At 36.7% G+C, this 27769-nt stretch overlaps 1 protein-coding gene across 5 annotated transcripts in view; it reads left to right on the top strand.

Moving 5' to 3' along the window:
• Positions 1–27504, top strand: part of LPGAT1 (lysophosphatidylglycerol acyltransferase 1) — a 65669-nt gene extending 38165 nt beyond the window's left edge. For 4 of the 5 annotated variants that reach the window (XM_045536455.1, XM_045536458.1, XM_045536454.1 and 1 more), the window contains exons 4-8: positions 4402–4497; positions 8525–8798; positions 12325–12451; positions 21656–21762; positions 22738–27504. In XM_045536455.1, coding sequence (XP_045392411.1) covers positions 4402–4497; positions 8525–8798; positions 12325–12451; positions 21656–21762; positions 22738–22889 — 756 coding nt within the window. In that variant the 3' untranslated portion in view covers positions 22890–27504. Of the gene's footprint in view, positions 1–4401; positions 4498–8524; positions 8799–12324; positions 12452–20336; positions 20909–21655; positions 21763–22737 lie in introns of those variants that run through there. The other variant, XM_045536457.1, reaches the window with a different exon arrangement.
• The last annotated feature ends 265 nt before the right edge of the window (positions 27505–27769 follow it).

The following is a 27769-nucleotide window of genomic DNA, read 5'->3' as shown; positions in this document are numbered from 1 at the left end:
GGCTTTCTGTAAAAGAGAATCCCCAATTAGTTAGCATTGTTATTCTTACTAATATGATAATTACACTTATAGTGATTGTTCTGAGGGCCTATAGTATCCTTAAGTGGTTTTTGAATCTCAGAGATTGATTAAAATGGTCAGTATAAATATGCCTAACTGTATTCTAACATCAGTTTGGCATAGATGATGACTGTATTAACCAGAATATTAGGTAATCTGAAATTCAACAGTTGTGTGAACAAAAGAAAGTTTTCTTTGTTTGCTATTATAAAAATATTTGAGTTAGTTTGTCTAGGTTCATTTTTTGGTCCCAAGTAATTTTGTTTTTATTTTCAGATCAGTTAATATTGAGCATTTTAAATAATATTCTGAAATTACTAAATAATTAGAAATCTAGAAGAATTTTTTATTTTGTTTCATAAAACAGTAATTGAGAAATACAAGAGTAGAAGCATTATAATCTCTGCCTTCTGCCTGAGAAATACAGGGCAATATTAATTTGTACTTACCAGAAGGAATGTTCACTTGATTTATTTTATACTTCATGGGTACATTCAAAGAAGGAAGACTATTGCTAAATTGTGGGCCAGTTAAAAAAAATATTACTTTAATGATAATATGATTGTAACATAGCTGTTTGAATTCAGGAGACTTGGTGTGCCCATCAGTTTCTCAGTGGGGGTACTGGTATTTTGGTAGGACAACACTGTTTTTGGGAAATGTCCTGGACATTGCCAGATGTTTTGTGTACCCAACTGCAGCTGCCACACGCTAAATACTAGGTCATTAAATACACAATGTCCGGTTTTAATTCAAAAGTATAGTTTATTATATCTCAAACAAGAAGTAGTACAATTAATCAAAGTATGCACCTAAACTATCCACATAGTTTTGCCATATTAATGGTAGCTTGGTTATGCTAGCAACAAAGAAGCCTGGAGAGCGAGTGGTGATGAAACTGTGAAAGGTGTTTTCCATGGCTTGTTGAGAATTTAATATTTTTCCTTGCTAGAAGTGGTCCAAAGCCTGGAACAAGTGGTTGTCATTTGGTGCAAGATCTGGTGAATATGGTGGATGGCAGAGAGTTTCCAAGTGTAGCTTCTGTAGTTTGAGCAGCATTGTTTGTGTGACATGTGGTCCAGCGTTGTCTTGGAAGATGTTTGACCTGCCTCTATTGATCAGTCTTGGCTGCTTAATTGCAAGCATACTCAACATTTCATCCAATTGGTTGCAGTAGACATCTGCTGTCATAAATTGACCAGGTTTCATGAAGCTGTAGTGGATAAGCGCTGGCACACCAAATAGACACCATTAGTGTTTTTTGATGAATGTTCAGTTTTGGACTGTGTTTTAGCATTTCATCTTTATCCAACCATTGTGCTGAATGCTTGTGATTGTCAAAAAGAACCCATTTTTCATCACACATAATAATACAGTATACAAATGGTTCACCTTTATGTCGTGACAGCAAAGAAAGGCAAGCTTTGAGATAATTTCTCTTCTAACACACATTTAATTCATGTGGTACCCATCTATCCAGCTTTTTTACCTTGCTAGTTTGTTTCCAATGGTCCAATATCGTTGGAACTGTAATGTCAAACCTTGCTGCTAATTGTTGGATGCCAGAGAGTTCCCAAGTCCAGCTTCTGTAGTTTGAGCCACATTGTTTGTGTGACAAACACAGGTTAAGATGGATTCGCTTCCACTACAGCTTTCCGCTCATCATTAGCCACCTTGGTCTCAGGTTGCCCACGTGGCTTATTTTCAGGATTATAATCACCAGAACAGAACTTCTCAAACTATTGACATACTGTGCGTTCATTAGCCACATCCTTCCCAAACACTTCATTGGTATTTCGAGCTGTCTGTGCTGTGTTGGTTCCATGATGGAACTCATATTTGAAAATGACAAGAATTTTTGACTTATCCATGGCTTCACAAAAATTGCTCTTAAAAAAATTTGAAAGATAAGCACAAGCCAAAACTTGCATTTGAAAGACTGAGGATGTGCCTTCACAATAAAAATAAAACAAGAAGTGTCAAAGTGAAATGTCAAGAGATATCAACTATCAAACTTAGTACTTAAGGAAATCAGACATTTCATACTTAGTAACCTAGTAGTAACATTCCTTAGTCCTTATGACAACCAAAATTGTCCTGCCAAATTTCTGTACTCACCCAGTGAAGAACCATTGACCTTATCATAATTTCAAAAGGACATAAAGAGTGGAGTCACGTATTTAAATCTCTCTAGTCTAGATGATGTTTTGTTACGTAGAAAATCCATGCTTCCAGATAAAGAATAATTGATGTGGACCAATTTTGTCTCTTAGAAATAACAAAATTTGAGTGACAAACCTATCAAACATTACCAGAGTTGATGTAGGCATCTTGTGCTTACTGATCTTTTATTTTGAAAGGATTAATTGTATTTTCTGAATGTGCCAGTACCTTTTTAATAAGTATCTGTGAATTGAAGAGTCTTGCCCTTTTATAGCAATTTACGATAAAACTAAGAATTTTTATTTCTATCAAAAGAACTTTATTAAATATTTAATAAACGTTTGTTGGCTTGTAACATTTTCCCTAAAATAAGTTAGGATGGAGTTATTCATACAAATCTCAGAAGATAGCTTGGCTATCCTACTGAATTTGTTGTAGGTGATCCTTCTAACTGAAGAGTAAATCTACCGTAAATGAAAGATTAAACATAAAACCTAGTTATATTAGTGTTGGTATTTTAAACCCAGAAACCAATACATTGCAGCTACACTTTATACTAATTATAAAGCTAAAATGCTTTATAGGTTGAATCGACTGCTTTTTGTTTGTTTCTTGGGACACTTTTCAACACGTTTCATTTGGTTCAAATCTCAGTTTATTTAAACAAAGTACTGTAGTCATCACTGCAGAGCAAAACAAGATTGAAAAATGAGATGCTGGTGATTATTTTGCTCTTTATTAATTGACTTGGGGACTTAGTTCTTCACTTGGCATGTGTCTTTATTTTTTTAAAGTGATGTGATATAGTAAAGTTGATGGAATGGGAGTTGTGTAACTGAAAAACTAAGGCAGAAGCTGTAATATTATATTATTAATATCTGTGGGCTTTTATGAAAGAAGCATACGGGTATCAATGTTTTGGTGTTTTCCTTATATGTAAGTTCACATAATTTGGTGCTTAGAGATGATGTTTACATTTATTAACCCCATGAGAAACCAAAGTAGAGCTCATTGCATTCTTGATTGAGGTTGTAGCTTTCACTTTATTTAAGGCTCATAAGAAGGAATGCTACTTCCTCAGCAGGAAAGAACAATTAACCAATTCATTAGTTATACCCTGTTTATACTTACTTTTAGTTTTTAAATTTGCGTGAAATGAAGTCTTCTGCTCTTGGTATAGGCATTAACTTTTATCAGGAATGAATAATATTTTTATAGCTTTGGATTGAGGCACTATAAATATTTTTATTCTGGCAAAGAGTATGACTTTGCATAAACTAAAAAATATTCTTCATAACATAAAAGAATGTATAAATCATTCTATTATATTAGTTTTTACATGTTTTATTTTGGACACTGACTTTTTATATATTAGCCATGAAGGTACACTCACATTTTATAAAAGTTGTGTGCTTATTAATTAAATATATAGCTCTCATTTGATAACTCTAACCATTTTATTTTATTGTTTCAAAATAATTTTATAATTTATATAAGAATTGCCAGAGACTTTATTTAGGGTAGAACAAAGTTGAAATCATTAAGTCCAAATTTAAGAAGTTAGTTCTTCATTTGTTATACAGTAGTAATGTATATACCTCTGACTTAGGATTTGAAGACTTGGAATCAGGACCTATAATTTTTCATGTAGACTGTATTAACTGTGCTGCATTTGTGTAATATAAATAACATTAGATTTAAGATATTTAGGTTAATTAAGAGTATGCTTGGATGATTATATTTAAAGGCTGGAGACGTGGCTAGACTATAGTCAGATTTCATCTGTCCAACCTTAATTATGTTTTTTTCTTTTTTTTGAGACAGAGTCTCACTCTGTTGCCTGGGCTAGAGTGAGTGCCGTGGCGTCAGCCTAGCTCACAGCAACCTCAAACTCCTGGGCTCGAGCAATCCTCCTGCCTCAGCCTCCCGAGTAGCTGGGACTACAGGCATGTGCCACCATGCCCAGCTAATTTTTTCTATATATATATGTATGTTTTTAGCTGTCCATATAATTTCTTTTCTATTTTTAGTAGAGACGGGGTCTCGCTCTTGCTCAGACTGGTCTCGAACTCCTGAGCTCAAACAATCCGCCCGCCTCGGCCTCCCAGAGTGTTAGGATTACAGGCGTGAGCCACCGCACCCGGCCACTTAATTATGTTTTGCTTTTAAATATTTTAGGTTGTTGCTGAAATGATGTGGTTGATGGATCATATTTTTAAGTACACAAACTTTGGAATTGTTTCTCTACTTCATGGAGACTTCTTTATAAGACAAGTAAGTAATGAGCATATTTTTCATGGTGATAGCCTGGTCAAACTGATTCTTGATTATAAAAAGAGGCATAACAAAGCCAATTATAATAGGTTGGGCCTGTTCTAGGGTGTCAGGGAGCTCTTCCTCTGAATCTTTCTTCCCTAAACATTTATTGCAATCTGAAATTGAATATGCATAAATATTAAAATGCTTATAATGCAAATATTCTAAGCTCCACTCTCCAATCTAGAGGGTTACAATTCAGTTTAGTAAACATTTTCAAGTACCTGGCACATTCCCTCCTCTTCTACTTCTTAGCTATGTGAATTGGTCAAATTACTTAAATGTAATTTGAGAATAATAGATAGTACCCCCCCCAGATGGTTGTTGTGGGGATTAAGCGAAGTCATACATGTAAAGCACTCAGAACAGTGCCTGCTCCCTCGACATCATTTTCATCATGTTTACCGGTGTCATTATCTGTATTATCACTATTATTTTTATTTATAAGATACTTTTGTATGATACAGAAGAGATCTAAATTACTAGTAGAGAGCTCATTAATTAATTAATATAATAAGAAGAAATAATTTGGGAATTCATAGTAGGAAAAGTAAGTACATCAGATTTCTGAGAATCCCGAAAAACTTTAGAGATGATATTTGGTATAGATCTTTCTTTTCTTTTTTTTTTTGAGACAGTTTCACTGTATTGCCCAGGCTAGAGTGCAGTGGTGCAGTCATAACTCACTGCAACCTCAAACTTCTGGGCTTTGACTCAGGTGGGGCAAAGGCAATATATGTAACCTAAACATTTGTACCCCTGTAATATGCTAAAATTAAAATGTAATAGTATCACATGCTTTATTTTCTCCAAAGTGGATAACTGAAATATGATATATAAGAGTTTTTATGTATGGTAATGCCACACTTATTTGGTGTTTATATACTTAGCAACTTTAACCTGGATTGTGCAGTGCCTTGCACATAATAAGTACTTAATCAATAACTGGTGAATCTGATTAAGCCTATTCTAAGAACCACAAATTCAGAAATAAGCTGGAAATGAGTAGAAAACCTTGTAAGCTCTGTGTGAAAATAGGTGTCACAAAACACGGTATACTTGACTCCAGACAGTTTTATGTGGAGAACATATTTTTGTTTTTCACAAGCTGTGCAATTATTTCTTTGGGAAACCTTGTTGGTTTTTCTGAGCAGAGAAACAGATAGAAGCACAGACTGCAACCTGAGGAAGAAGTGGCAGTGGGGATTGGCCACAAAGTCAAGACAAAACAAGCAGTGATCAGAACAACTTAACAAAGAATCTAGCCTTTGAGAAGGCAGCAGAACCAAAAATTAGAAAGGTTAGCAGTCTACAAAAATAAGTGGGACCTGATCAAATTAAAAAGCTTCTGCACAGCCAGGGAAACTATCACGAGAGCAAACAGACAACCTACCGAATGGGAGAAAATATTTGCATGTTTACACATCCGATAAAGGGCTGATAACTAGAATCTATATAGAACTCAGGAAAATCAGCAAGAAAAATCAAACAACCCTATCAAAAAGTGGGCAAAGGACATGAACAGAAACTTGTCAAAAAAAGATAGACTAATGGCCAAGAAACATATGAAAAAATGCTCAGCATCTCTAATCATCAGGGAAATGCAAATGAAAACCACAATGAGATATCACTTATCTCCAGTGAGAATGGGACTTTATGAAAAAGTCCCAAAACAATAAACGTTGGCGTGGATGCGGAGAGATAGGAACACTCATACACTGCTGGTGGGACTGCAAACTAGTACAACCTCTGTGGAAAGTAATATGGAGATACCTCAAAGAGCTACACGTAGAACTACCATTTGATCCAGCAATCCCATTACTGGGCTTCTACCCAAAGAAACAAAAGACATTCTGTAAAAAAGACATCTGCAGTAGAATGTTTACAGCAGCACAATTCACAATTGCAAAGATGTGCAAACAACCCAAGTGCCCATCAATACATGAGTGGATTAATAAAATGTGGTATACGTATGCTGTGGAGTACTATTCAACCACAAAAAGCAATGGTGATCTAGCACCTCTTGTATTATCCTGGATAGAGCTGGAGCCCATTCTACTAAGTGAAGTATCACAAGAATGGAAAAACAAGCACCGCATGTACTCACCATCAAATTGGTATTAACTGATCAACACTTAAATGCGCATATAGGAGTGACATTCATCAGGTGTCGGGCAGATGGGAGGGGTACGGAGGGGATAGGTATATATACACCTAATGGCTGCGGTGCGCACCATCTGGAAAATGGACATGCTTGAAACTCTGACTCAGGTGGGGCAAAGGCAATACATGTAACCTAAACATTTGTACCCCTGTAATATGGTGAAATTAAAAAAAAAGAAAGCTTAGCAGTCTAGTAGAATCCAGTAGAAAAACTAGCTGAGCCCCTTACATCATTTCCAGTCTGAGAAAATTACTGAATTCATAATGTAGTGTAGTTAATCCTAATGATGATCCTCAGACAAGAAGAAGCTAAATTATACTAAACTATTGTTATACTTCGAAGGGATAAAAATGGAAAATAATGTACTCCAAAATATTTTCCTTGTTATTACAATGCAAAGTTTTGCATACTTAAAGACTACATTTCAAAGTGTCTGCAGGATTTGCAAATTCATTTCTAAAGAGCAACATTTTTTTCCCTTCTAGATTAATAATAAAAATCTATAACATGAGGGAGGGAAGAGAAAAAAAAATCTCTTGGGACTTTGCTACTAGACCATTTTAACAAGATTTTCTAAGAATAGTAAAAATATTTTATTTGCAGTCTTGGGAATTTAATAGCTATCTTAATCATAATTCAATTCAGTAAACTAGCTAAGAAAGTGCCTTCGTTATTTGGGATACATTTAATCTGAAGACTGAAAACATACTAATTATTTTGAGAAGCTTCTGTAATTGTGTTGGCTGGAAAATTATTAGCAAATTGAGCATACTGAAAGGAAGAAGCTTTGTGATATTTAGTTGTAAGTTTGGGGCCTTCCTACAAATTTTTATGGATTCTTCTTTTTCGGTCTTCAAGTCATCCTCTTTTTTCTCCTTCACAGTTAAAATCAGTCTATCAAAATGTCATGTTTGCTTTACTTTCAGGTTTTTCCCTGAATGTACCAACTTCTCATCAATACACTATAATTAAATCTCATCAAACTCCCTTGTGTGGAATACTGCAATGGTCTCCCAACTTATCTCCTGTAGTCTTTTTGTCACAGGAGCCAGCAGATTTTTTTTTTAAATATAAATAAGATTATGACACTTCCTTGTTCAAAACCATCCAAAGATGTCCCCTCCAAAACTACTATTCCTACACAATAAGTATTTGATCTCCACCTCCCTCTGCAATTCCATCTCCTACCACTGACTTCCTCATTTATCACATGTCCACCACTCTGGCCTTGGTGCTGTTCTTTACACGCCAAGGTTTTCCCACCAAAGGGCCTTTGTCCTTTTAGTTCTCGTCCCCTGGAATATTCTGCCTCTCATCTTCACATGGCTTATTCCCTCACGTGGTCAGCTCTTTGCTCAAACATCGCCTCCTCAGAGCAGCTTTCCCTGAACTTCCTGACCCTTTCTGTCCTCTTACTATTTTCTTCCTGTCGTACATCACCAATTGAATTTACACTCCCTAATTACTATCTTCCCAAACTAGGGTATAAGCTCCATAAGGGACTCTTATTTAGGCCTCCATCTCTAGTGACTAGGGTAGTGCTTGGCAAATAGTAGGCACTCAGCAAGTAGTCACTGAATTGGTGAATGACTGAACTTTCAGGGGCAATCAGAACAATTTCCTTTTTCTTCAGAAAGATTTATTTATATAAGTGCTCATAACTTTTCTCTTTTACCACTGTGTTCAAAAGGGAAATAAGTGGGGAAAAGAAATCACTATTCTATTCTATGATTAGATTTTAATTTAGAGGCTGTTATTTCTAATTTTATGGCATTTCAATTTCAGATGTACCTGTACTCATTACGCGTGTGTACTTTCTAGGGAAGATCTTACCGTGACCAACAGCTGCTACTTCTCAAGAAGCACTTAGAAAATTATTACAGAAGCAGAGGTCGAAAATGGATTGTTTTGTTTCCAGAAGGGGGCTTCCTCAGGAAGAGGCGAGAAACAAGTCAGGCATTTGCCAAGAAAAACAACTTGCCATTTCTTACACATGTCACTCTGCCAAGGTGTGGGGCAACAAAAATTATTTTGAGTACACTTGTAGCACGACAGGAAAATGGAAGTCCAGCAGGAGGAGATGCTAAAGAATTAGGTATGATGGTTTTTGGCGTTTTTTTACCTTGCTGGAATTAAAGGATTTTCTGAAGTTTTAGAAAATTATCATTGTTTTTTTTTATATTTATAGTTTTTGTTAAACAGAAATAATAGGGAGAAGATGAAACTGTAATTTTTAAAATATTTCAATGTACAAAAGTAGTCCATGCTTACAATAATTTATTCAAATAATACAGAAATGTGTCAAATCAAGGTGTCTTTTTCCTGTCCCACTTATTCATATTCTGGGTCATTCCCACTGCTGCAATAAACATCCTGTAAATATCTTTACATACTGGTGGAACTACTGCTGTAGTACAGGTTCCTAGAAGTGGAATTGCTAGATTAAAAGATATACATATAGGAATGACTTGTTTGAAAAACTAATCATAGATAATGCAAATGCAAATAATAATGATACATGTTTTTGTTTATCAAGTTTAGAAAGTTTTTTGTTTTTAATACAGAGAATGAATTTAATGCAGTTTGATGGTATTTATTAAGAGCCTTTAAGTGTTAATAAATGATTCAGTTATTCCACTGCAAATAATATTTATCAAAAGGAAACAATATGAAGTGTAAGCAAAGAAATTTATCATGGATTTGTTTTTTTGTTTTTGTTTTTTTTTTAAGACTAGTCAAGTGCGTTAGTGAGAAGAGGGGAAAGTAGTAGAAGGGGTTCAGTCTGGAACGGACTGTGAACAATCAAGTGAGATAACTCACTATCTTTGTACCAAGCCACGGATATTTCTAATAGCCAAAAATTGGAAATAGCCAGAAGGGAGAATGTATAAGTAATTAGCAAATATCCATGCAACAAAATACAACACAGCCATTACAAACAGTGTTTATGGAGAGTTTTTATTGGCTCAGGAAAATGTTTATGCTATGATGTTAAACAGAGTGGAGGGAATATACAACTATTGTGAAAACAATTTGAGCTCAAATCTGTAAACAATAAGGCAGTAGGAAATAAGTGAAAGGAAAAATACCAAAGTATTAAGATTCCTTCTCTGAGTTGTAAGATTATGGATGATTTTTTCCCCATTTATTAATACTTTCTGAATTTTCCATTTTTTAAATAATGAGTATATATTACTTTTATTACCAGGAAAAAACAGATCACACTCAAAGATGCAACTATCTTGGAAATAGTCTGGTACATTGTAAAATTTTGCAGAAGGTATTTGTGCCAATAGCTTGAACAAGTTTATCAAAGATAACTGCTATGAAAGTTTGGTCATAAATTAAAAAGGTGAAAGACACTCACTAGGCTTGTTTCCTTTGTAGCATTTTGTAATTTTTTAAAAATTATTTTTAGATAAGTAAGAATTGAAGTGATTGGCCCTCAGAAATACGTGTTTTTAAATGCGATAAGGACCAGACATAGAAATAATGCCCGTGAGATTTAACTGAGTTTTCCTTTCATTTGTTTTTCCCCAAGAAGCTGCTTGGCAGTCAGCTCTCTTAATCTTTCATCATCTATTAAAAAGACAAATAGAGAGTCTTTTAATAGAAAAGGAAAGTTCAGAATAGCTTCACTGCTGGAGAGACACTGTGGCAATGTCAGCCAAGCCAAAGCTTGAAGGCAAATGTCTTCCAAACAGGATTAGTTGCTCTAATAAAGACTGCTGTTTTAAAATAGTTCCACCCAGTCAATAGCCTGTGATGTTCTAGATCTCAAAGGTAGGGGCAGTTGTCATATTGATTGCATAATAGTAAAGAAACATGGGTTTTTTTGTCTTTTGGAGATAAATAATTTCATAACCAAAGCAGAGTAATTTATTTTTTGTCCTACCTTAATTAAAAATTTTTATTCTAGCTCTTTAGAAAAAATCATAAGTATACCTAAAAACTAGTTTTACCTGTATTTTACTATTTTCTTCTGTATGTTTTGGTATTTTGCATTTTATTTTCTTTAGTATTCATATTCACAAGCATTTTATTCCATGTAAACACAAACCATGCCTGTGTTTAATATGTGATATATACACCTAGATCAAAATTAAGTTCTATCTGATTAACTTTAAAAGGATTAGTATTTTTTATTGTTTATCGTATGATTTAATAGATATTAAACTGAACTGGTGATTTTTTTTCACTATCATTTTATTATAAAAATATTACATTAAAGTTGAAAGAATTTACATGTAGATATACATGTAGATAGATATACAGTAGATATACATGAGTTGATCAACTAGGTTTTATAATTAACATTTTAATATATTTTCTTTATCACCTCTCTCTCCATCCTTCTATCTATCCAATAGTCTATCTTGGTTTCTTTTTTTTTTTTTTTTTTTTTTTTTTGAGACAGAGTCTCACTGTGTTGCCCAGGCTAGAGTGCTATGGCGTCAGCCTAGCTCACAGCAACCTCAAACTCCTGGGCTCAAGCAATCCTCCTGTCTCAGCCCCCTAGAGTGCTAGGATTACAGGTGTGAGCCACTGCGCCCGGCTGGTTTCTTCTTTTTAATACATCTCAAAATAAGCTGCAGACATCAGTATACTTTACTCCTAAACGTTTCAGCATATAGATTATTGGTAACTTGTCCTTTAGCAATACCTCTTATTTAAAAATTAATTTTTTTACTTATTTCTTTTTTGCTTGTTTTTTTTTCTTCACAATGTTGTTCTAAAATCTTTAAAGAATGTAAAGCCAGTTTTAAATTATTTGACATACAAAAGTAATATATCATTGATTCCTAGCGCACATTTGGACTTACACTTGAAAATGAGTTTTCTTTTTTCTGTTAGTTCAAACAAAGACCAGACCATTGCACTTTAAAGTCTGGCTATCAGCAGACTCGATTCTTGCTCAACTTTACTCCATCCCGGGAATAAAAACACTATGCAAAGGATCAAACTAAACCGAACTTCCCCATCCCCTCTCCACAATAGCAGTTACCTGTTGTACGTTCCAAAGGGAAGGAAGGTTTATTGCTTTATTTATATATATTAATAACTCTTGCTAAAATTGGGGGAGGTTTTTTTACTTTGTTTAAACAAGAGCAGCAACTGATAATGTCCAAAAATTGCTTAATTTTATTGCCATATTCCAATATTTATTAATGTCTCCCAAGTATCACAGATCTTGGTGTTTGTATTGTATTAGGTTATATTTAGTGAACGGTTTTGTTTTGAAGTCTGTTTCTCATTTTTGTGATGTGATACTTTAGCCTCTGACCCTCTCATAGGCCAGTTGCTTTATAGGAGTGTTAAATATAAATTAGACCTTCATAGTGCATAAATTATACTGAATACTTGAATGGTGCGTGTCCAGTAAATAATAGTGTTCTGTTGTTTGTTAATTTGTTTTGAGGTTTGTCCATTTTGTAACATAATAGACACTGCTTAATTTCGTCTTAAGTGCATTGTAAGACAGTAGCACCAAAGTTTATCCTGTTCTCTTAAAGCAAAGGGGAAATTGATATGCTTTACACTGCTCAAGCAAACTGTGTTATTTGCTGCAGATAATATAAAATTTGATCTAATTTTAAGCTGTTTTTCTTCTTTGTTCTCAGGCAGCAAATCAAAAGGCCTCCAGTGGATAATAGATACAACTATAGCCTATCCTAAAGCTGAACCTATAGATATTCAAACCTGGATTCTTGGATACAGGAAACCAACAGTCACACATGTACATTACAGGTGAAAATTCTTTATTAGTACTCAGGATATATCCAACAATACTACCTCAAGACACTGCGAGTGTTTTAATATTTAGTTTTTAGTCAGTGGAAATAGTTCATTCAAAAATCATTTTTATGCTGAATTTTTAATATGGAAATATCAGTTGAAGTAATTTTTTTCACTGAGTGTTAAAAATGACATTCTAGAGCCACTATGATTATTTGATTGCCTGAAACTTTTGAGTAAAAGTCGACTTAAAGGGCAAACGTCAATGATACATATGCACGCACACACACATACTCGAATTAAGAAGATATATAATCCCAGCTCTCTGGGAAGCCAAGGCGGGCGGATCGTTTGAGCTCAGGAGTTCAAGACCAGTCTGAGCAAGAGCGAGACCCCATCTCTACTAAAAAATAGAAAGAAATTATATGGACAACTAAAAATATACACAGAAAAAAATGAGCCGGGCATGGTGGCGCATGCCTGTAGTCCCAGCTACTCAGGAGGCTGAGACAGGAGGATTGCTTAAGCCCAGGAGTTTGAGGTTGCTGTGAGCTAGGCTGACACCATGGCACTCTAACCCGGGCAACAGAGTGAGACTCTGTCTCAAAAAAAAAAAAAAAAAAAAAAAACAGACAAATTCTTACCTGCCATAGTAGGAAGTCAAGAAACAAATTTTAAATGGGATAATCTGAAATAGTGGTATTAGCATTAGCATGTTTCTAAGCTATATGGGGTAAATAGCAAAAGAAACAACAGTCGGAAGGGGCTGTATCTGGGAATCAGGTATCTGAGGAGGCAAAGTATAGGGGCAGTATTTTTCATTTTCTACCTTGTAGTACACTTTGACTTTTGAAAATTATATGTTTGTGTTACTTTGTTAAAAATTTTTAAAACATTTTTTAATCCTATGTCTTGGTTCTTTTTCTATTGCTGTAACAGAATATGAAAGACTGGGTAACTTGTAAAGAATGGAAGTTTGTTTCTTAAAGTTCTAGAGGCTAGGAAGTTCAAGGTTGGGTGGCCATGTCTGGTTTGCTTCTGGTGAGGGCCTTGTGCTTTATCATAACATGGCAGGCAGCGTCTTGGGGTGAGAGGGGCACACTGAGAGCCAAACTGGCTTTTATAACAGACCCACCTCATGATAAGTAACCCACTCCCATGATAACCCATTAATCCTTTAACCCTTCGGTCCCCAACTCCTGGGCTGCAGAGCAGTACTGGTTTGTGGCCTTTTAGGAACTGGGCCTCACAGCAGGAAGTGAGGAGCTGGCGAGCAGGCGAAGCTTCATCAGTGTGTACAGCTGCTCCCCATTACTCACATCACCGCCTGAGCCCCATCTCCTGCCAGATCAGTGGCAGCGTTAGATTCTCATAGGGGCGCAAACCCTGCTGTAAACTGCACATTGCAAGGGATCTAGGTTGCAGCTCCTTATGAGAATCCAAAGCCTGATGATCTGAGGTGGAGCTCAGGCGGTGATGCTAGCGCTGGGGAGCAGCCGCAAATACAAGATTATCATTAGCAGAGAGGTTTGTTGACTGCACAATAAATGTAATGCACTTGAATCATCCCAAAACCATCCCCCCCACTCCTGTCTGTGGAAAAATTGTCTTCCATGAAAACTGTACCTGGTACCAAAAAGATTGGGGACCACTGCATTAACCCATGAGTGGATTAGTTCATTCATAAGGGCATGACCCAGTCACCTCTTAAAGTCCCCACCTCTTAATAACATTAACATTGGGGATTAAGTTTCAACATCATTCAAACCATAGCATCCTACTTACTCTTTTAGGGAAAACTCAAGTGATACCTTTTCTTCATATCCTGTGCTGTATGTAAACATGTACATCCTTTCATTTAGACTCACACAGCAGTTCTTGAAACCCCTTACATAACGACATCTATCATATTCTGGTTGTTCACTTTTGTTATTCTTCTGCTAGATTATTAGCTTTTGAAAGCAGGAACCATTTATCTCAGAATCTTCTTCTGTGCCTAGTTCCTTACAGGAAGTTGACATAACTAAGTTGAGCCATGGTGTCTGTTGGCTCACATTTTGGAGTCTTGGTGGCATAAAAATTTAAATGTTCTAACTCAAATAAGGTGGTGCCAGCTGCTAAGCACTACTTCTCATCTTTTTCTGAAAGCGTAATTTCATCTAGTTCTCCTAAATCTGATCTGTAGGTTTTGGTAGAATACTCTGTATTTAAGACTATTCTGGATTATTGATAAGAATTTTCATTTCTCGAAAATTAGCTAATTTTTCATTTGGATAGCTATTGGTACTGTAAAGGTTTATTTCTGATACGTATGCATTTATTTCTTTAAATATGATAAGAACTCCTTATTTGAGTGCAAGAGGACTGGTATTCAATAAATTTAATCCTTTGCTATATTGGGGGATTAGTCGTTTTAATATTTTAATCCTGTGGTGACCAATCAGAGTAATAGAAGTAGATTACTCGTGAGGGAGCATTTGCTCTGCCCTCTGGGCTGTCTCTTCAGGCAAGAGAATATCCAAGCTATGCTGGGCAGATGGTAGGTAAATTCTGTGCCAACACACAGCCCCACCCCTATGCTAACCCCCATTTAAAGAGATAGATGCTTCACCAACCTCATCACTGTTCTTTCAAGAGTTTAGATGGTAAACCTAAACTCTGTTTAATTCAGCCTTATTTTTAAATGTCAGTTTTTTTCCTCATAAAGATATTTTAAATACTATTTTGAGATCTTCTTTGGCCCTTTGGTTCTTGCTAAGTTATCCTTAGGTTGATTAGGCCTGATTTTATATTAAAAGAAACTAAATTAATCTTACACAACAAAATATATACTGCAAGTATTATCTGATGTGATTCAACAAGTTTTTCTCTCTCTCACAAAGGGTACCTGTTCTGTGCTAACCACTGGGCTTGTGGCCTTATTAGACCCGAGAAAACTTTATGGAGGACTTACTTACACTAGTCCTTAAAGGATGATAGATAGAATTTAGATAGGTAGAGATGAGAGCAGTAGATGGGTGGGCAAACAATGTGCAGTAGTAACTGTGTGAACAAACACACAGAACTGTGGCTGTGTAGCACATGTGTAGGAAACAGTAAGTAGTCTGTAATATAACATGCATAAAGGGAAGTTGTAGAAAATAAGGTGGAAAGTTGAGTTCAGATTTTTGTTTACCTTAAAAGTCAAGCTAAATATTTGTATCTCTAAGTAACTGAAAGCCCAATTCAAACAGAGTTAGGCTCCTATAACTAGATATCCAAAATAGGACAAGTTCTATGATACACTCAATCTGGTGACTCAAGCTCAATTTCTCCCAGCTCTACTCTCCTCTGTACGTTGGTTTCCTACTCAGCCAAGAGCTGGGTGGGTGTTCCAGAAATTCAAAGCCTCATACTTTCCATGAAAGATAACAGCAAGAGGAAAAATAGATTTTATTTTTCTTGTGATCTCTCTTAAACTTTTTCCTAATGCCCCGTTAGTGATAACTTCCATTATCATCGCCTTGGCCCTAATTGGTTCTGAGCACATTCCTATACCCCGATACCTGTGGCTAAGAGAATGGTATCTGATGACAGCCTTTGACGTGGGTTCTTAGTGGGAAGGGTGCCAGGACTACCACAATTAGCTGAGTGATAACAGATTGGAAAGACATTTGCTTTGGGTGGATTTATTTTATTTTTTAAAGAAAAGCTGGAGAAGGCCGGGCGCGGTGGCTCACGCCTGTAATCCTAGCACTCTGGGAGGCCAAGGCGGGTGGATCTCTCGAGGTCAGGAGTTTGAGACCAGCCTGAGCAAGAGCGAGACCTCGTCTCTACTAAAAATAGAAAGAAATTATCTGGCCAACCAAAAATATATATAGAAAAAAAAATTAGCCTGGCATGGTGGCGCATACCTGTAGTCCCAGCTACTCGGGAGGCTGAGGCAGTAGGATCGCTTAAGCCCAGGAGTTTGAGGTTGCTGTGAGCTAGGCTGATGCCACGGCACTCACTCTAGCCCGGGCAACAAAGTGAGACTCTGTTTAAAAAAAAAAAAAAGAAAAGCTGGAGAATCTTTTCCCTTGGCGAGAGATTCCTAAGAGTGGTTGCATGCATAAACTTTCTATACTAAATATTGAGTGTCAAGAAGGCAGAAATAATATATTTTTAGGAGTCAAAAAGTAATGCAAATATTTGGCTGCTACTCAGTGTGGTAGAGGTGAATAGTTTAAAAAGTTCCATTAATACTTAAACTGCAAAACTGTGTTAAGATACTATTAACTTTTCTGTAAGTTAAAACTCAGTAATTTGTAATACCATTTGCTTTAAAAGCAACATCTATATTTTAAGTTTTAAATTTACATCTTAACTTTTAAGACATACCTCTAATACCAGGATGAAGTTAATTGACCTTCCTAAACATTCAAATATTTAAGGACATTTAAATTGGAGGAAAGAGAAAGAAACAAACAGTTAAATTTCCTGTGTAGCCCTGAGCACCTCCCTTGTGCCCAGAACTATGCTGGCTGAGTTGTGGGCCTTTATTCTGCTTGGAGTCAGCCCCATATGTACATAGTTCAGGGGTCATCCAGAGATGTGGGTGGGGCTCATACTCAGAGTTTGTGGCCCCCACTCTGTGCTTGCTCCTCTCTGGATTCCTCATTTTGAAGCTGCTGTGGTCACCCTAATCTCTGACCTCGCTTCTTCAACCAGTAAGACTTAACCATGTTTCTGTATAAGTTTTAGCCTCCCTGCATAGCACTGACTGAGTACTACTCTCAAGGAAAAAGCTATAAAAAAATGAGAAATGCACCCAATGCCATACCTGTCTTCCAAGTGCTAACTCTCCAATATCTGCCTGCTCTTAGTCGCTCTCCAGTGCCGTCCACTAATTACTTTTTATGTTTTATCCAGAATTTATCACTGTTACAGGAAACAGAACTCTCTTATTTTAATGGATATTAAAAGTTATAGGGAGAGTTTCAGCTAAATCTCAACTCTTAAGGGGTGTGAGAATAGGTTTTGCTTTTAAGTATGCCCCTGTTTGCTTTTCTGGACTTTTACTCTTAAAGTAGTACTGCATTATACCAAAATGATTATAAACATAGGCACCAAAATCACGTGGCATTACTTAATTATAAGATGTTTATGATTCAGAATGTTTTTATTAATTAATATTAATGTTGAAATGAAAACACAAGATGTCGGTATTCTTAAAGAGAACTCATGGATGGATCCCCAAGAATATGTCCCCAAACTAGCATAGAAGAGTTGAGAAATAGCACTAGCCATCCTCTATACTTAAATGAGAGCCTTCTGACTTTGTTATTCTCCAGGTTAAAAATCTTTCCATAAAAGGCATTCTCATAAATTGCTAGTGGAAATCTAAACTGATACAATCTTTTTGAAGACAATGTAGCAATATCTTTCAGAATTACTAATGCATTTAATTTTTTTATTGTTTTACTTTTAGTTTTGAGAGTCTTATTTTTTGAGACAGAGTCTCACTAGAGTGAAGTGGCATCATCATAGCTCACTGCAACCTCAAACTCCTAGGCTCAAGCGATCTTCCTGCCTCAGCTTCCCGAGTAGCTGGGACTACCCCTGGCTATTTTTTTCTATTTTTAGTAGAAATGGGATCTTGCTCTTTTTCAGGCTGATCTCGAACTCCTGATCTCAGCCAGGGAGTCCCACTCATTCACACAGTGAGGCATATCAGAACCTGAGGTGGAGAATGTAGAGGAGAAATTTTTCGTTTGAAAGAGATGTTTCAATTACTTAGGAGCATAGGTCTTAAAAGGACTAATAAAAATATTAGCCTATAGGATGCTTTTATGTAGTGTAAGCATTTCCAATATTTTTTCTCTTTTTAAAAGTGAAGATATTCTTTAATTCATCTTCAGAGCAGGGGAAATTAAAGTTCTAATAATAAGGGATGATAGGTGATTTTATAGTAGCAGGCTGAAACGTGAAGTTTCTGGACCTTAGAATCGCCTACTCCATTAAAATATTTGGCCAACCAAAACACTTCTATATTACTGCTTTAGAGCAATGTAGTATTATATTTTGGGAAATAGAAAGATGGTTAAAAATGGGAGAGTTATTTTTTGTGTAAATAAAACTGTATTTTGGTTACCTTTCATCCTTTTAAATTTTTGAAAGTAAAATTTTAATCAAAACCATGTGAGTTCTTGAAATTGATTTTTAATAGAGTTTTCATACCACGCCCCTTTCTTCTTTCCTCTTTTTCCTGTCCATTCATACTTAAATTTGGATATTAAAATACCCCCAATCTGATATTTAAATGTTTAAATAACAAGAGAAAGGGATCTGATTATAATGTAATTCGTAAGTAATGTTCATTTCTGATTGTTTTTTCAAATTACATGCAAATGACTATGCCATGAGCAATTTTAAAAAGCCTTTGAAGGAGTATGAGTATAATCATTCTTGTTAACACTAAGTGGGTTTTTTTAAGCTGTAAAACCACAAGGATGAGAACAGTGTGAAAGACAGTGGCAACAAAACTTGGGCCAAGAGCCAACCTGACTTACACCGTAGAACTTCCAAATGGCTGGCAGCCTCAGTACCTGTGGAAATGAGGTTGAAAGCATTGCTAAACTCAGAAAGACGGCTTGAAATCTGTTTAAGAAGAGCTCAGATCCCCCAAATCCCTACCCTGCATCCCACAGCTGGTGATTATTCTTTCCCTACCCTGGCAGATACTGGAATAAATTTACTTAGGAGAAGGAAATTGAGGCTCACTGGACTGAGGAACAGCAGGTCCAGCTGAGGCGCAGAGGCCCCATAATGAAAACAGCATGGTAAAGCCACGTCAGGGTGCCGAGTGCTGAGAGTCCCAGCCCGCTTCCCTGTCTCACCAGCTCCCAGAAAGCTAGCAATCCGGCCTTCAGCTCTCCAGGCAGGAAATTAGAGGATCTTTCTCTGGGGAAGTGGGTGAGTTCCAGAGGAAAGACCAATTTAAACGGTGCAGCCAGATAATCCTCAGTGAGGCTCACCGGCAACAGAGTCTACTCATGTGCTGAGAGCTAGTTAATCAGCTATTTAGTCCCACATCTGTAAACGGAAGCATACAGCAAAGAATGACCAGATCACTGGTAACCTAAACAACCTGAACTCTGAAAGATAAAGACTAAAACAAACTTAAGAAGGTGACATGGCGAAACAGAGAGTATACATGGAGAGGACCACTTGTAAAATTCTAATAGTACATGGGAGTTCATTAACCCTTTTCTCTCCCTTTATGAATGTTTAAATTTTTCCATTATAATTTTTAAAACTTCTCATAAAGATATTGCACAAATAATTTAAACAATACTAGCATACTGTTAAAAAAGGAACATTCCAAATAAAAGAGCTCTTAAAAATTAAAAATGCAATAAAATAAATAAAAACTCAGTAAAAGGTTTAGAAGTTAAATAAGAAATTTCCCAGAAAGGAGGACAAAAAGATAGAGATGGAAGAAAATGGTTTCTAACCCTGAATCCTTTATCTAGCCAAATTATAAACTAGGACAAAAGATTGGCAGACGTGCAAGATTTCAAGTACCCTTTTCTCAAGAAACTGCTAAAGGATATGCTCCGTCAAAATGAGTAATTAGAGAAAGAGGAAGCCGTGAAGTATAAGAAACATTCTATCCATCTTAGGAGCGCAGGGACTCACCAGGGTAATGGTGAATGGACTTCACAGAATGAAAACTGCAGGTTACGTATCCAAAGTCGGGGTGAAATTTCTTGAGAAAGGTGAAATGGAAAGAATGTTTGATGCAAGGGAATGTCTTGGGAGAAGATCTAGACCACACATCAGTGTGGTCCACTGCCTGTTTTTTAAATAAAATTTTGTTTGAACACAGCTATGCACATTTATTTATACATAGTTTCTGGCTGCATTCATACCGCAGGGCAGAGCTGAGTAGCTGCGACAGAGACCATTTCACCTGCAAAGCCTGGAGTATTTTCTTTCCAGCCCTTTAAGAAAAAGCTTGCAGACCAGATCCAGAGAACCGATCCTAGACAAGTGGCTGAGAGCTTGTGGTTGAATTAGTTATATGTACATAGAAAATTAAAGCAAATGAAAAACAGTGTAATTGCTCAATGCAGGGAAAATAAAAATTGGACAAAAAAGGAAAAGTAGCCATGATTTATTCCATGGCTTAACTGTGGATATCTTTACTTGATTACAATATATAAATGCCTAATATTGAGGTCACTGAAATTACTGTACAACTCTAGTGGGAAGATGGGAAGAATATGTGTATGTGGTTGGAATAGAAGGAAAGGCCTTAATCTTCATCTTCCATAGTGGGAAGACAGAAGACAGGCTTAAAACTGAAGAAGAAACATGGTAATAAACACCAAGGTAACTGGCTAAAAGAGGTGAAAATCAATCCCTCTAGGGAGGGAGAAACAAGAGGGACAGGACTGCCATTTGCACACAAACCTTTGCTGACCTTTTAGACTGTGTACCTTTATACCTTTGATAAAGAAAACAAAAAAGACACACATACACACACACACACCCCAGAATTGGAAAACAAAAAAGAACAAGCTCTTTCTCAAGGTCAGCAAACACATAGAGCTCGTGCTGCCCCCGCTCTCCTTTCCCTTCCCTAGACATCACTAGTCATCACAACCCCATTTCCTGCTGAGTCGGTCTTGGAATCGGTTCCAGTAGCCACTCCCAATCAGTAAAAGTTGTCTCTATTCATGAAACCAATATCTATCTCTGGTAGAATTAGTGAAAAGCTAATAATTTGGGCAGATTCTGTCTGGTTCTCAAATGTTCCCACTAAAAGAACATTGCTAAGATACATTATTTGGCTGAGCATTTAACTAAATGACTAAACGTGTTCTAGTTTAGCTGCATTTGAAAACTTCATCTGTTCTAAATACCATTCCTGCTCAAACCCACAAACATGGGAAGACAATTATTCTCAGTTATTATTCATACATAAAAGATAATTCAGTAGATAAATTTTCAGCACCTAGCACTGGACCTAACATAATGGGCTAGTGAATGTTTGAATAAATGAACTCTGTTGTGTAATCAACAACAGTTTTACAAAACCAAGATGCCTTGAGAAGCCGAAGAAACCGACCCTTGCAAAAGCAAAAGGTGAAACATAATTTTATGCAGCTTTTCATCATCCATGTGTTTCTGAATGATTTCAACTTCTGGATTTAAAGTAGTCTTAACCTTTTTTTTTCTAACTCTTAATAGGATCTTTCCAATTAAAGATGTACCCCTGGAGACTGACGACCTTACCAATTGGCTGTATCAACGGTTTATTGAAAAAGAGGACCTCTTATCACAATTTTATGAAACAGGTACACAGCATCCTCTAAATAATTGCTAAATTGTAGCAACAATAATGGAAGTCACTTTTTATTAATAACAAAGCTATTTGCATATTAGATCTTGAAACTTGAAAGTACATTCTGTAAATTGCCTGTGAGAGGCAAATCCCCTCATGAATCAGCTTACCCTAAAAGATTACCAGCAAGGACAAAGACTATTTGAAATGCTGAAGAGTGTTATCAAGATGACCTTAGGTAATATTGCTCTGAAGTGATCTAGTTTTCGTTCCCAGAAACAAATGTAGAGATACCTGTTTACTTTGTATTGCTTTATGTTATTAAGATATATTTCCTAAAGCATATTGCCTTTTGAAAATGTCAGTGTTATACAGCCACTTTTTTGTGGTGAAAAAACCCTTAGTTTATAAATAGAGGACTTAGTATAAACTATGCTATTTCAGAAATTATTTAATGTCAATTTCACACACCCTGTGTCCTGACCAGTGTGGAAATCTCTGCGGATCTGGTGGGAAACAAGGCAGCTAGAGTGCCTGCTCTCATGCAGATTATACTCCAGTGGGAGACAGATCATCAACAAGTCTGCAGAAAGAACACAAGCTAGATCAGGACCCTTACAGACTGGGGAAAATGCCAGGAAGGAAATAAACATGGAGCTGAGAGAGCGTGACTGAGGCCAGGGAGGCAGGTAGTTTTTCTATGAGAAGGATGCCAGCCATTCACTAACATGGAGAGCATCCCAGGCAGAGAAGAAAGGCAAAGGCACAGAGGCAGGAAACGGCTAGAAAGTTTGGAAATTTGTATTTCAAATGAGATCTCTCTTCTAGAGCAATGGAAACTCACAGAAGAAGCTTTACACACACACACACACACACACACACACACACACACACACACACACACACACACACACACACACACACACACACCCTCTAGTTAACCTACCACTAAAGTAAAACAAATTAACATTTCTATCTTGTTTTCTAGGAGCTTTTCCACCTTCCAAAGGCCAGAAGGAAGCCGTGTCCAGGGAGATGCGCCTCAGCAACATGTGGATATTTCTCATACAGTCTTTTGCATTTTTGTCAGGCTATATGTGGTACAACATCATTCAGTATTTCTACTATTACCTGTTTTAGGAATTGACTTGGACTTGTGAAGGTCGCCATAGGAGTTCAGACTTTCTTTCATAAGTGTGCATTATTTTACATGTGCAACTCAGAATATGTAAAAAAAAAAAAAAGAGCAAAGGAAATTCAATGGATGGATTAATATTTATCCCCCTTTGGGATATTTTAAAATTCTACTAAAATGAGGCTTAGTAATATAATGACCTGCTAATATATTTTAAGAACTGTTCATGTTTTAAAAAGATACCCTCTACCACATATTTACGCAAACATCACATTTGGAGAAGAGGAAATCATAAAATCATCCTAGAAGACCATCTGAGAGAAATTCTGTTGCCACCAGATATACTTGGTCATTTAGTTCAAGCTCAGAAAGTTGTATTAGTCCCTCTTAGCTAGTAGTCTACGTTAGGGCAGTACTCTAGAACGCCCTCATTTCTACCAACTCGTGCTGTTACTAGAAACCTTGAGGGGAGCTGGTTAGCACCTTCCGAAGAACTGTTTCCCGTCCTTTGCAGTGACAAACTCCAGTCCTTAACAACTACCAGAGGTACATTGTTGGCATTCTCTGTGGGGGAAAAGCAGTGTCCGCTGAACCCACTCTGGTACTAGAATGTGTTCTTTACAAAGGTCAGCTCAGCCCAACGCTGTGTTTACATGCACTAGTGCTTTCCCTTGTCTGATTTCCCATTTTATGTAGAAGACATATCATAGATTGATAATTGTATTTTATAAAATGCACTTTTATCAGAGGCAAATAGAGCAAAGGATTAGTGATACAGCCCGAAAACAAATGTCAGCATATCCGTGAGAGGCTGTCTCGTCTCTGGTGTTCACTTACCTGCCAGCAGAGCTCCGCCCTGCGTGGGTCATCTCCCAGACGTGACACCTCTATTTGTAGCTTAGAGGCTTGTTTGGGTTTTTTTTTCATTTTGACATTTGTACTAAATGCATTTGGGGATGGTCGAAACAAATTAATATAAAACATTTAAATGACCAATTTAAGGGGAAATAGTCTAGTTCATGAGAAAAATGGGAGCTAGTGGCTTATAATGGTGACGGGTTCTCACGTGGCACCCCCCAGAACCCGTGCCGACAGTAGTCTGTTCTGTCATCACATTGAGGAGCTGCCCCTCTCAGGGTGCGTGTAACCAGGAGAGCGACCAGCACAGAAGGCTTCCCAGTCTCTTCCAATTGCTTTTGAAGAGGATAAAGTCAAGTTTCTATTTCTAGAAAACATGTTTAAAAATTTGTCACTGTGTCCATGTGATTTACCTCACAGGAGAACCATACTCTTCTCACAAAGTGCTGGTACTGTGTCAGTGTTGAGGTAGAGTGTGAGTTTTGGTTTGGGATTGTAAGACTATTAAGATCCTAGCAAGTCAGTGGTAGTTTCCTATGATACGAGCATTGTAGATTCCTTGTTGTCACTAGTCACACAAATAACAATTCTGAGAAGTAGGCTATAAAAAAATAAAAGCTTAATGTTTTCTATTTTTAAATAAACCAAAAAAACTGAAGCGATGTGAATCTTCCCCCAGTTGTGTGGGAACGGCAAAGCAACACCAAATACAAGCCCACAGCAGCTTCATCTGTAGAATAACTCAGTGCATACGTGAAAGAGAATGGTGTGTTACCTGAAATACCTCATCGAATATTATGCTACTACTGGGCAAATGCAGAAGACAGTGTTAATGCGTTTGGTTTGGTAATGGTTGTTACGAAAGGTAATGTCCTTGAAATCTAAGGATTTCATTCTGTGTCCTGCAGTGACAGTGAACAAGTGAAACCAGTTTTGGTTTAGAGGTATGGATGAAGGTCGGAGGCCACGTAGAAGCATGAGTGCTTCTGTGTGAGGCCCAGCAAACACTGCTGAGCTCCAAGATGAATTGGAAGTGTTCGTTTGAGAGATGAGCCAGCCATCTGGGGGAGCAGGTGCTCACTGTCAAGTACAGCATGCGCAGTCTAGCCAGGAGACCTTTCCCCATTGCTGAAGCAAACCACGGGGGAGGGTAGCCAGTTCTCCTATCCAAATAAACATGCGTACATAAATGTGGCTTAGGGCCACTTTGACATCACTGTGCTCCAAAGGAACATGACATTGTTTAGTATACTGTACATGTTAAACTGTCCTGTAAGATGCTCTACTTTTGAAGTGCAGTCTCATTTCCACAGTCTCCAGGGTGACAAATACCAATAGATGTGTGAATTAATTTTTGAAAATAGATCTGTGTGTTGTAAATAGATGTGTATTTGATCTGCCCTATCCCTCTTTGATTCTTTATCAACATGTTCTCTCTCTTCTGTTTGCAAAATACGTGTGTTTGAGAGCATTGATAGTGCTTTCCTTACCAGTAACTGGAGTTCTCCTGCTTGCACTAGAGAATGTGAAGAGAGAATCAGTGTTTATGGCAGTCTGGGGAAGCAGCAATATGCCACTGTACAGAACCGAATAAAAATTCCTGATTTGTACTTTCTTTGTGAAGTGGGATGAAAGGAGGTTTAAAGGATATATATTTTGTCAAGGGGAAAGAAAATAAAATTGTGCCAGTTTTATACCAGTAGCTTGTAGAATCTCAGCGCTTCTTGTTCTTGGCTGAACTACCTAGGTTCCCAAGCAGAAGGAGTTGGGAACTCATTGCTGGAATCCCAGTATCAACAAGTCACAGTGATGGAGCATCTCCTTGGCCATAGGGAAGTCCAGCAGCTATAAAAGTGACCAAGCCAGCAGTTCACTCTTAACTTCAGAAACAATTATTGGTGTTGAAATATACATATATTATGGAGAAACCTATAAGCAATGGGAAAGGTAAAGAAAAATTACAGACTGGAAAATGATAATTGGGTGGACAAATTAGTTGAGAGTCTAAATAGTAGATTTTTAAAAAAGATAGCTGTGAGTTCAGATCTATCATATTATTAGTTTTTAATATTACAACCAACTCTTAGTTTTCCACAGTAAAGGAAGTAGGCATTACTAGATAATTAATAACTGGATAGTTAATCCAGTAATAACTGATAGGTAAGCCAAAAATCTAATTTCATTTAGGAGTTTGAATTTTTATTCCCATCAAACATTTTTTTTCTCTTAGGGATGCTTACTAATTTTTAAAAAATTATTTGAGTTGTTTATTAGTTTCTTTTGCATATGTATTTATGACTGTGTTAGCAAGTAGTGAAATGATATGGAAAGACAGCTATCCGGAAAAGGAAATACAGAAGCCTGAAGAATCCACGGGGTAGAAAAGGCATCCCTGAATAGTCAAGAGTTGGTGGTATTGAAATTGTTCTCAAGCCTTTTTATGAAAGTGAGATCTTAAATCACCAAATGTAAACCTCAGAACATCATTCTAGTGTTGCTGTCTTTGGGTTGATGTTAGATTGCCTCTTCATTCTTTACTCATGTTGCACACTTCTTGTGGATTTGTCTTCTTAATGTTTTTTGACAATCACTTCCCTAAAGACTCTTCTGAACTAGTTAGACCTGGTTATAATCCTAGAAAGTAGTCTTTAATCATGGATAGTCTTCTTGGACTCTTTATATTTGAAAAGAAAATGTTTTATTTGCACTACTGAATAGGAAGAGTTAATTGTTTTCTTCGTTCTTTTCTTTGAAATCATGACACAGGTCTTCACTCCAGAGTTACCATTACGAGCACGTTCAGCTCTGGTCCACAAAGGCTGGATAAAATGGTTTGTTATATTTTTTGCCCTGCAGTGCTGTGAGCCTTACATCTGTTAGCATGAAAGGCAAAATCAAAAGCAGCACCGGGCAGCGGGAGGCATAGAGACTACCATGTTTAGGACCAAAACCACCTGAGTTGGAAACTTCTAGATCACAAAGAGGCCAGTTATTCTCTGGAGCAGTCATTGGTTGGTGCTTTATTGTAGTTATTTTGCACCAATCCCCAACAATTAGGAACTGAACCCTGGGAATAAGCTGAGGGTGCTGAACTGTTGGGGGAGGGTGACTGTAGCCATATGGAAGATAAAATATGGGTTTTTCTGCAAAATTTCCATCTGAGGATTTTTACATTTCATATTTTTTAAAGACAGTTTAGAGAGCAAAAAATTTTTTTAAGTGTATCTAGTTGCAAAGTATGTACACATATCTTGAATGGCTTTATTTTTATTGTGTAAAACTGTTGAACACGTGACTGTGATGCACACATTCTTTACATGTAAGGAGTCTATGCATTTTACAGTAACTTATTTTATGATTGGGTAATGAGATGGTTATACATTCAACTGCCATTATTTTTGTTAAATGCTTTCATTTTCTTTACTGTTATTACAAAATTGTATTTATTTTATACAGATAGCTTTTTGTTTTCCTGATGCCGTAATGTTTACTTAAGCTTATTGACCTTTCTTTCTTTGTGTATCTGCATGTTGTAATGTGTGGTAAGAATGAATGTAAAGGCTGTGGCAACTGTAATTAATTTTTGTAAAGGGCTGGTCACATGTGGATCTGGTTTGTGAATGCATTTGGGATGATTTTAATAACCAGATCACCTTTTCAGAAATTTAGATGTGAACACCAAACGAAGCATTTTCTCAACAAAAATTAATAGCTGGTTCTATTTTTTTTTAACCTAGAAAAAATAAAGTTGATTTTTTTCAAGTAAAGTGCTTTTAATTCTTAGTAGTGGGGATGGGCTACTTGTGATTTACTGTAGCTATGTGGGCATTAACATCTATAGGCATGTGCTTACAGCATACCTTGGCAGTTGGATGCTGAGGGCAAACTGCAAAACCAAATGAAAAAATGTCAGACTTCCTTCTTTGGCTTAAAAATATTTCCCCCCTCCTTTCCATTCTCCCCATCTGGTGGTGTGGTGGTAAATGTTTAGCAGTCTGCTCTCCTGGAAAAAAATTATATGTACAAA

Source organism: Lemur catta, chromosome 23, assembly GCF_020740605.2.
Source record: "Lemur catta isolate mLemCat1 chromosome 23, mLemCat1.pri, whole genome shotgun sequence".
NCBI classification, from domain to species: Eukaryota; Metazoa; Chordata; class Mammalia; order Primates; family Lemuridae; genus Lemur; species Lemur catta.
This window is presented reverse-complemented; position numbering and strand designations above follow the sequence as displayed.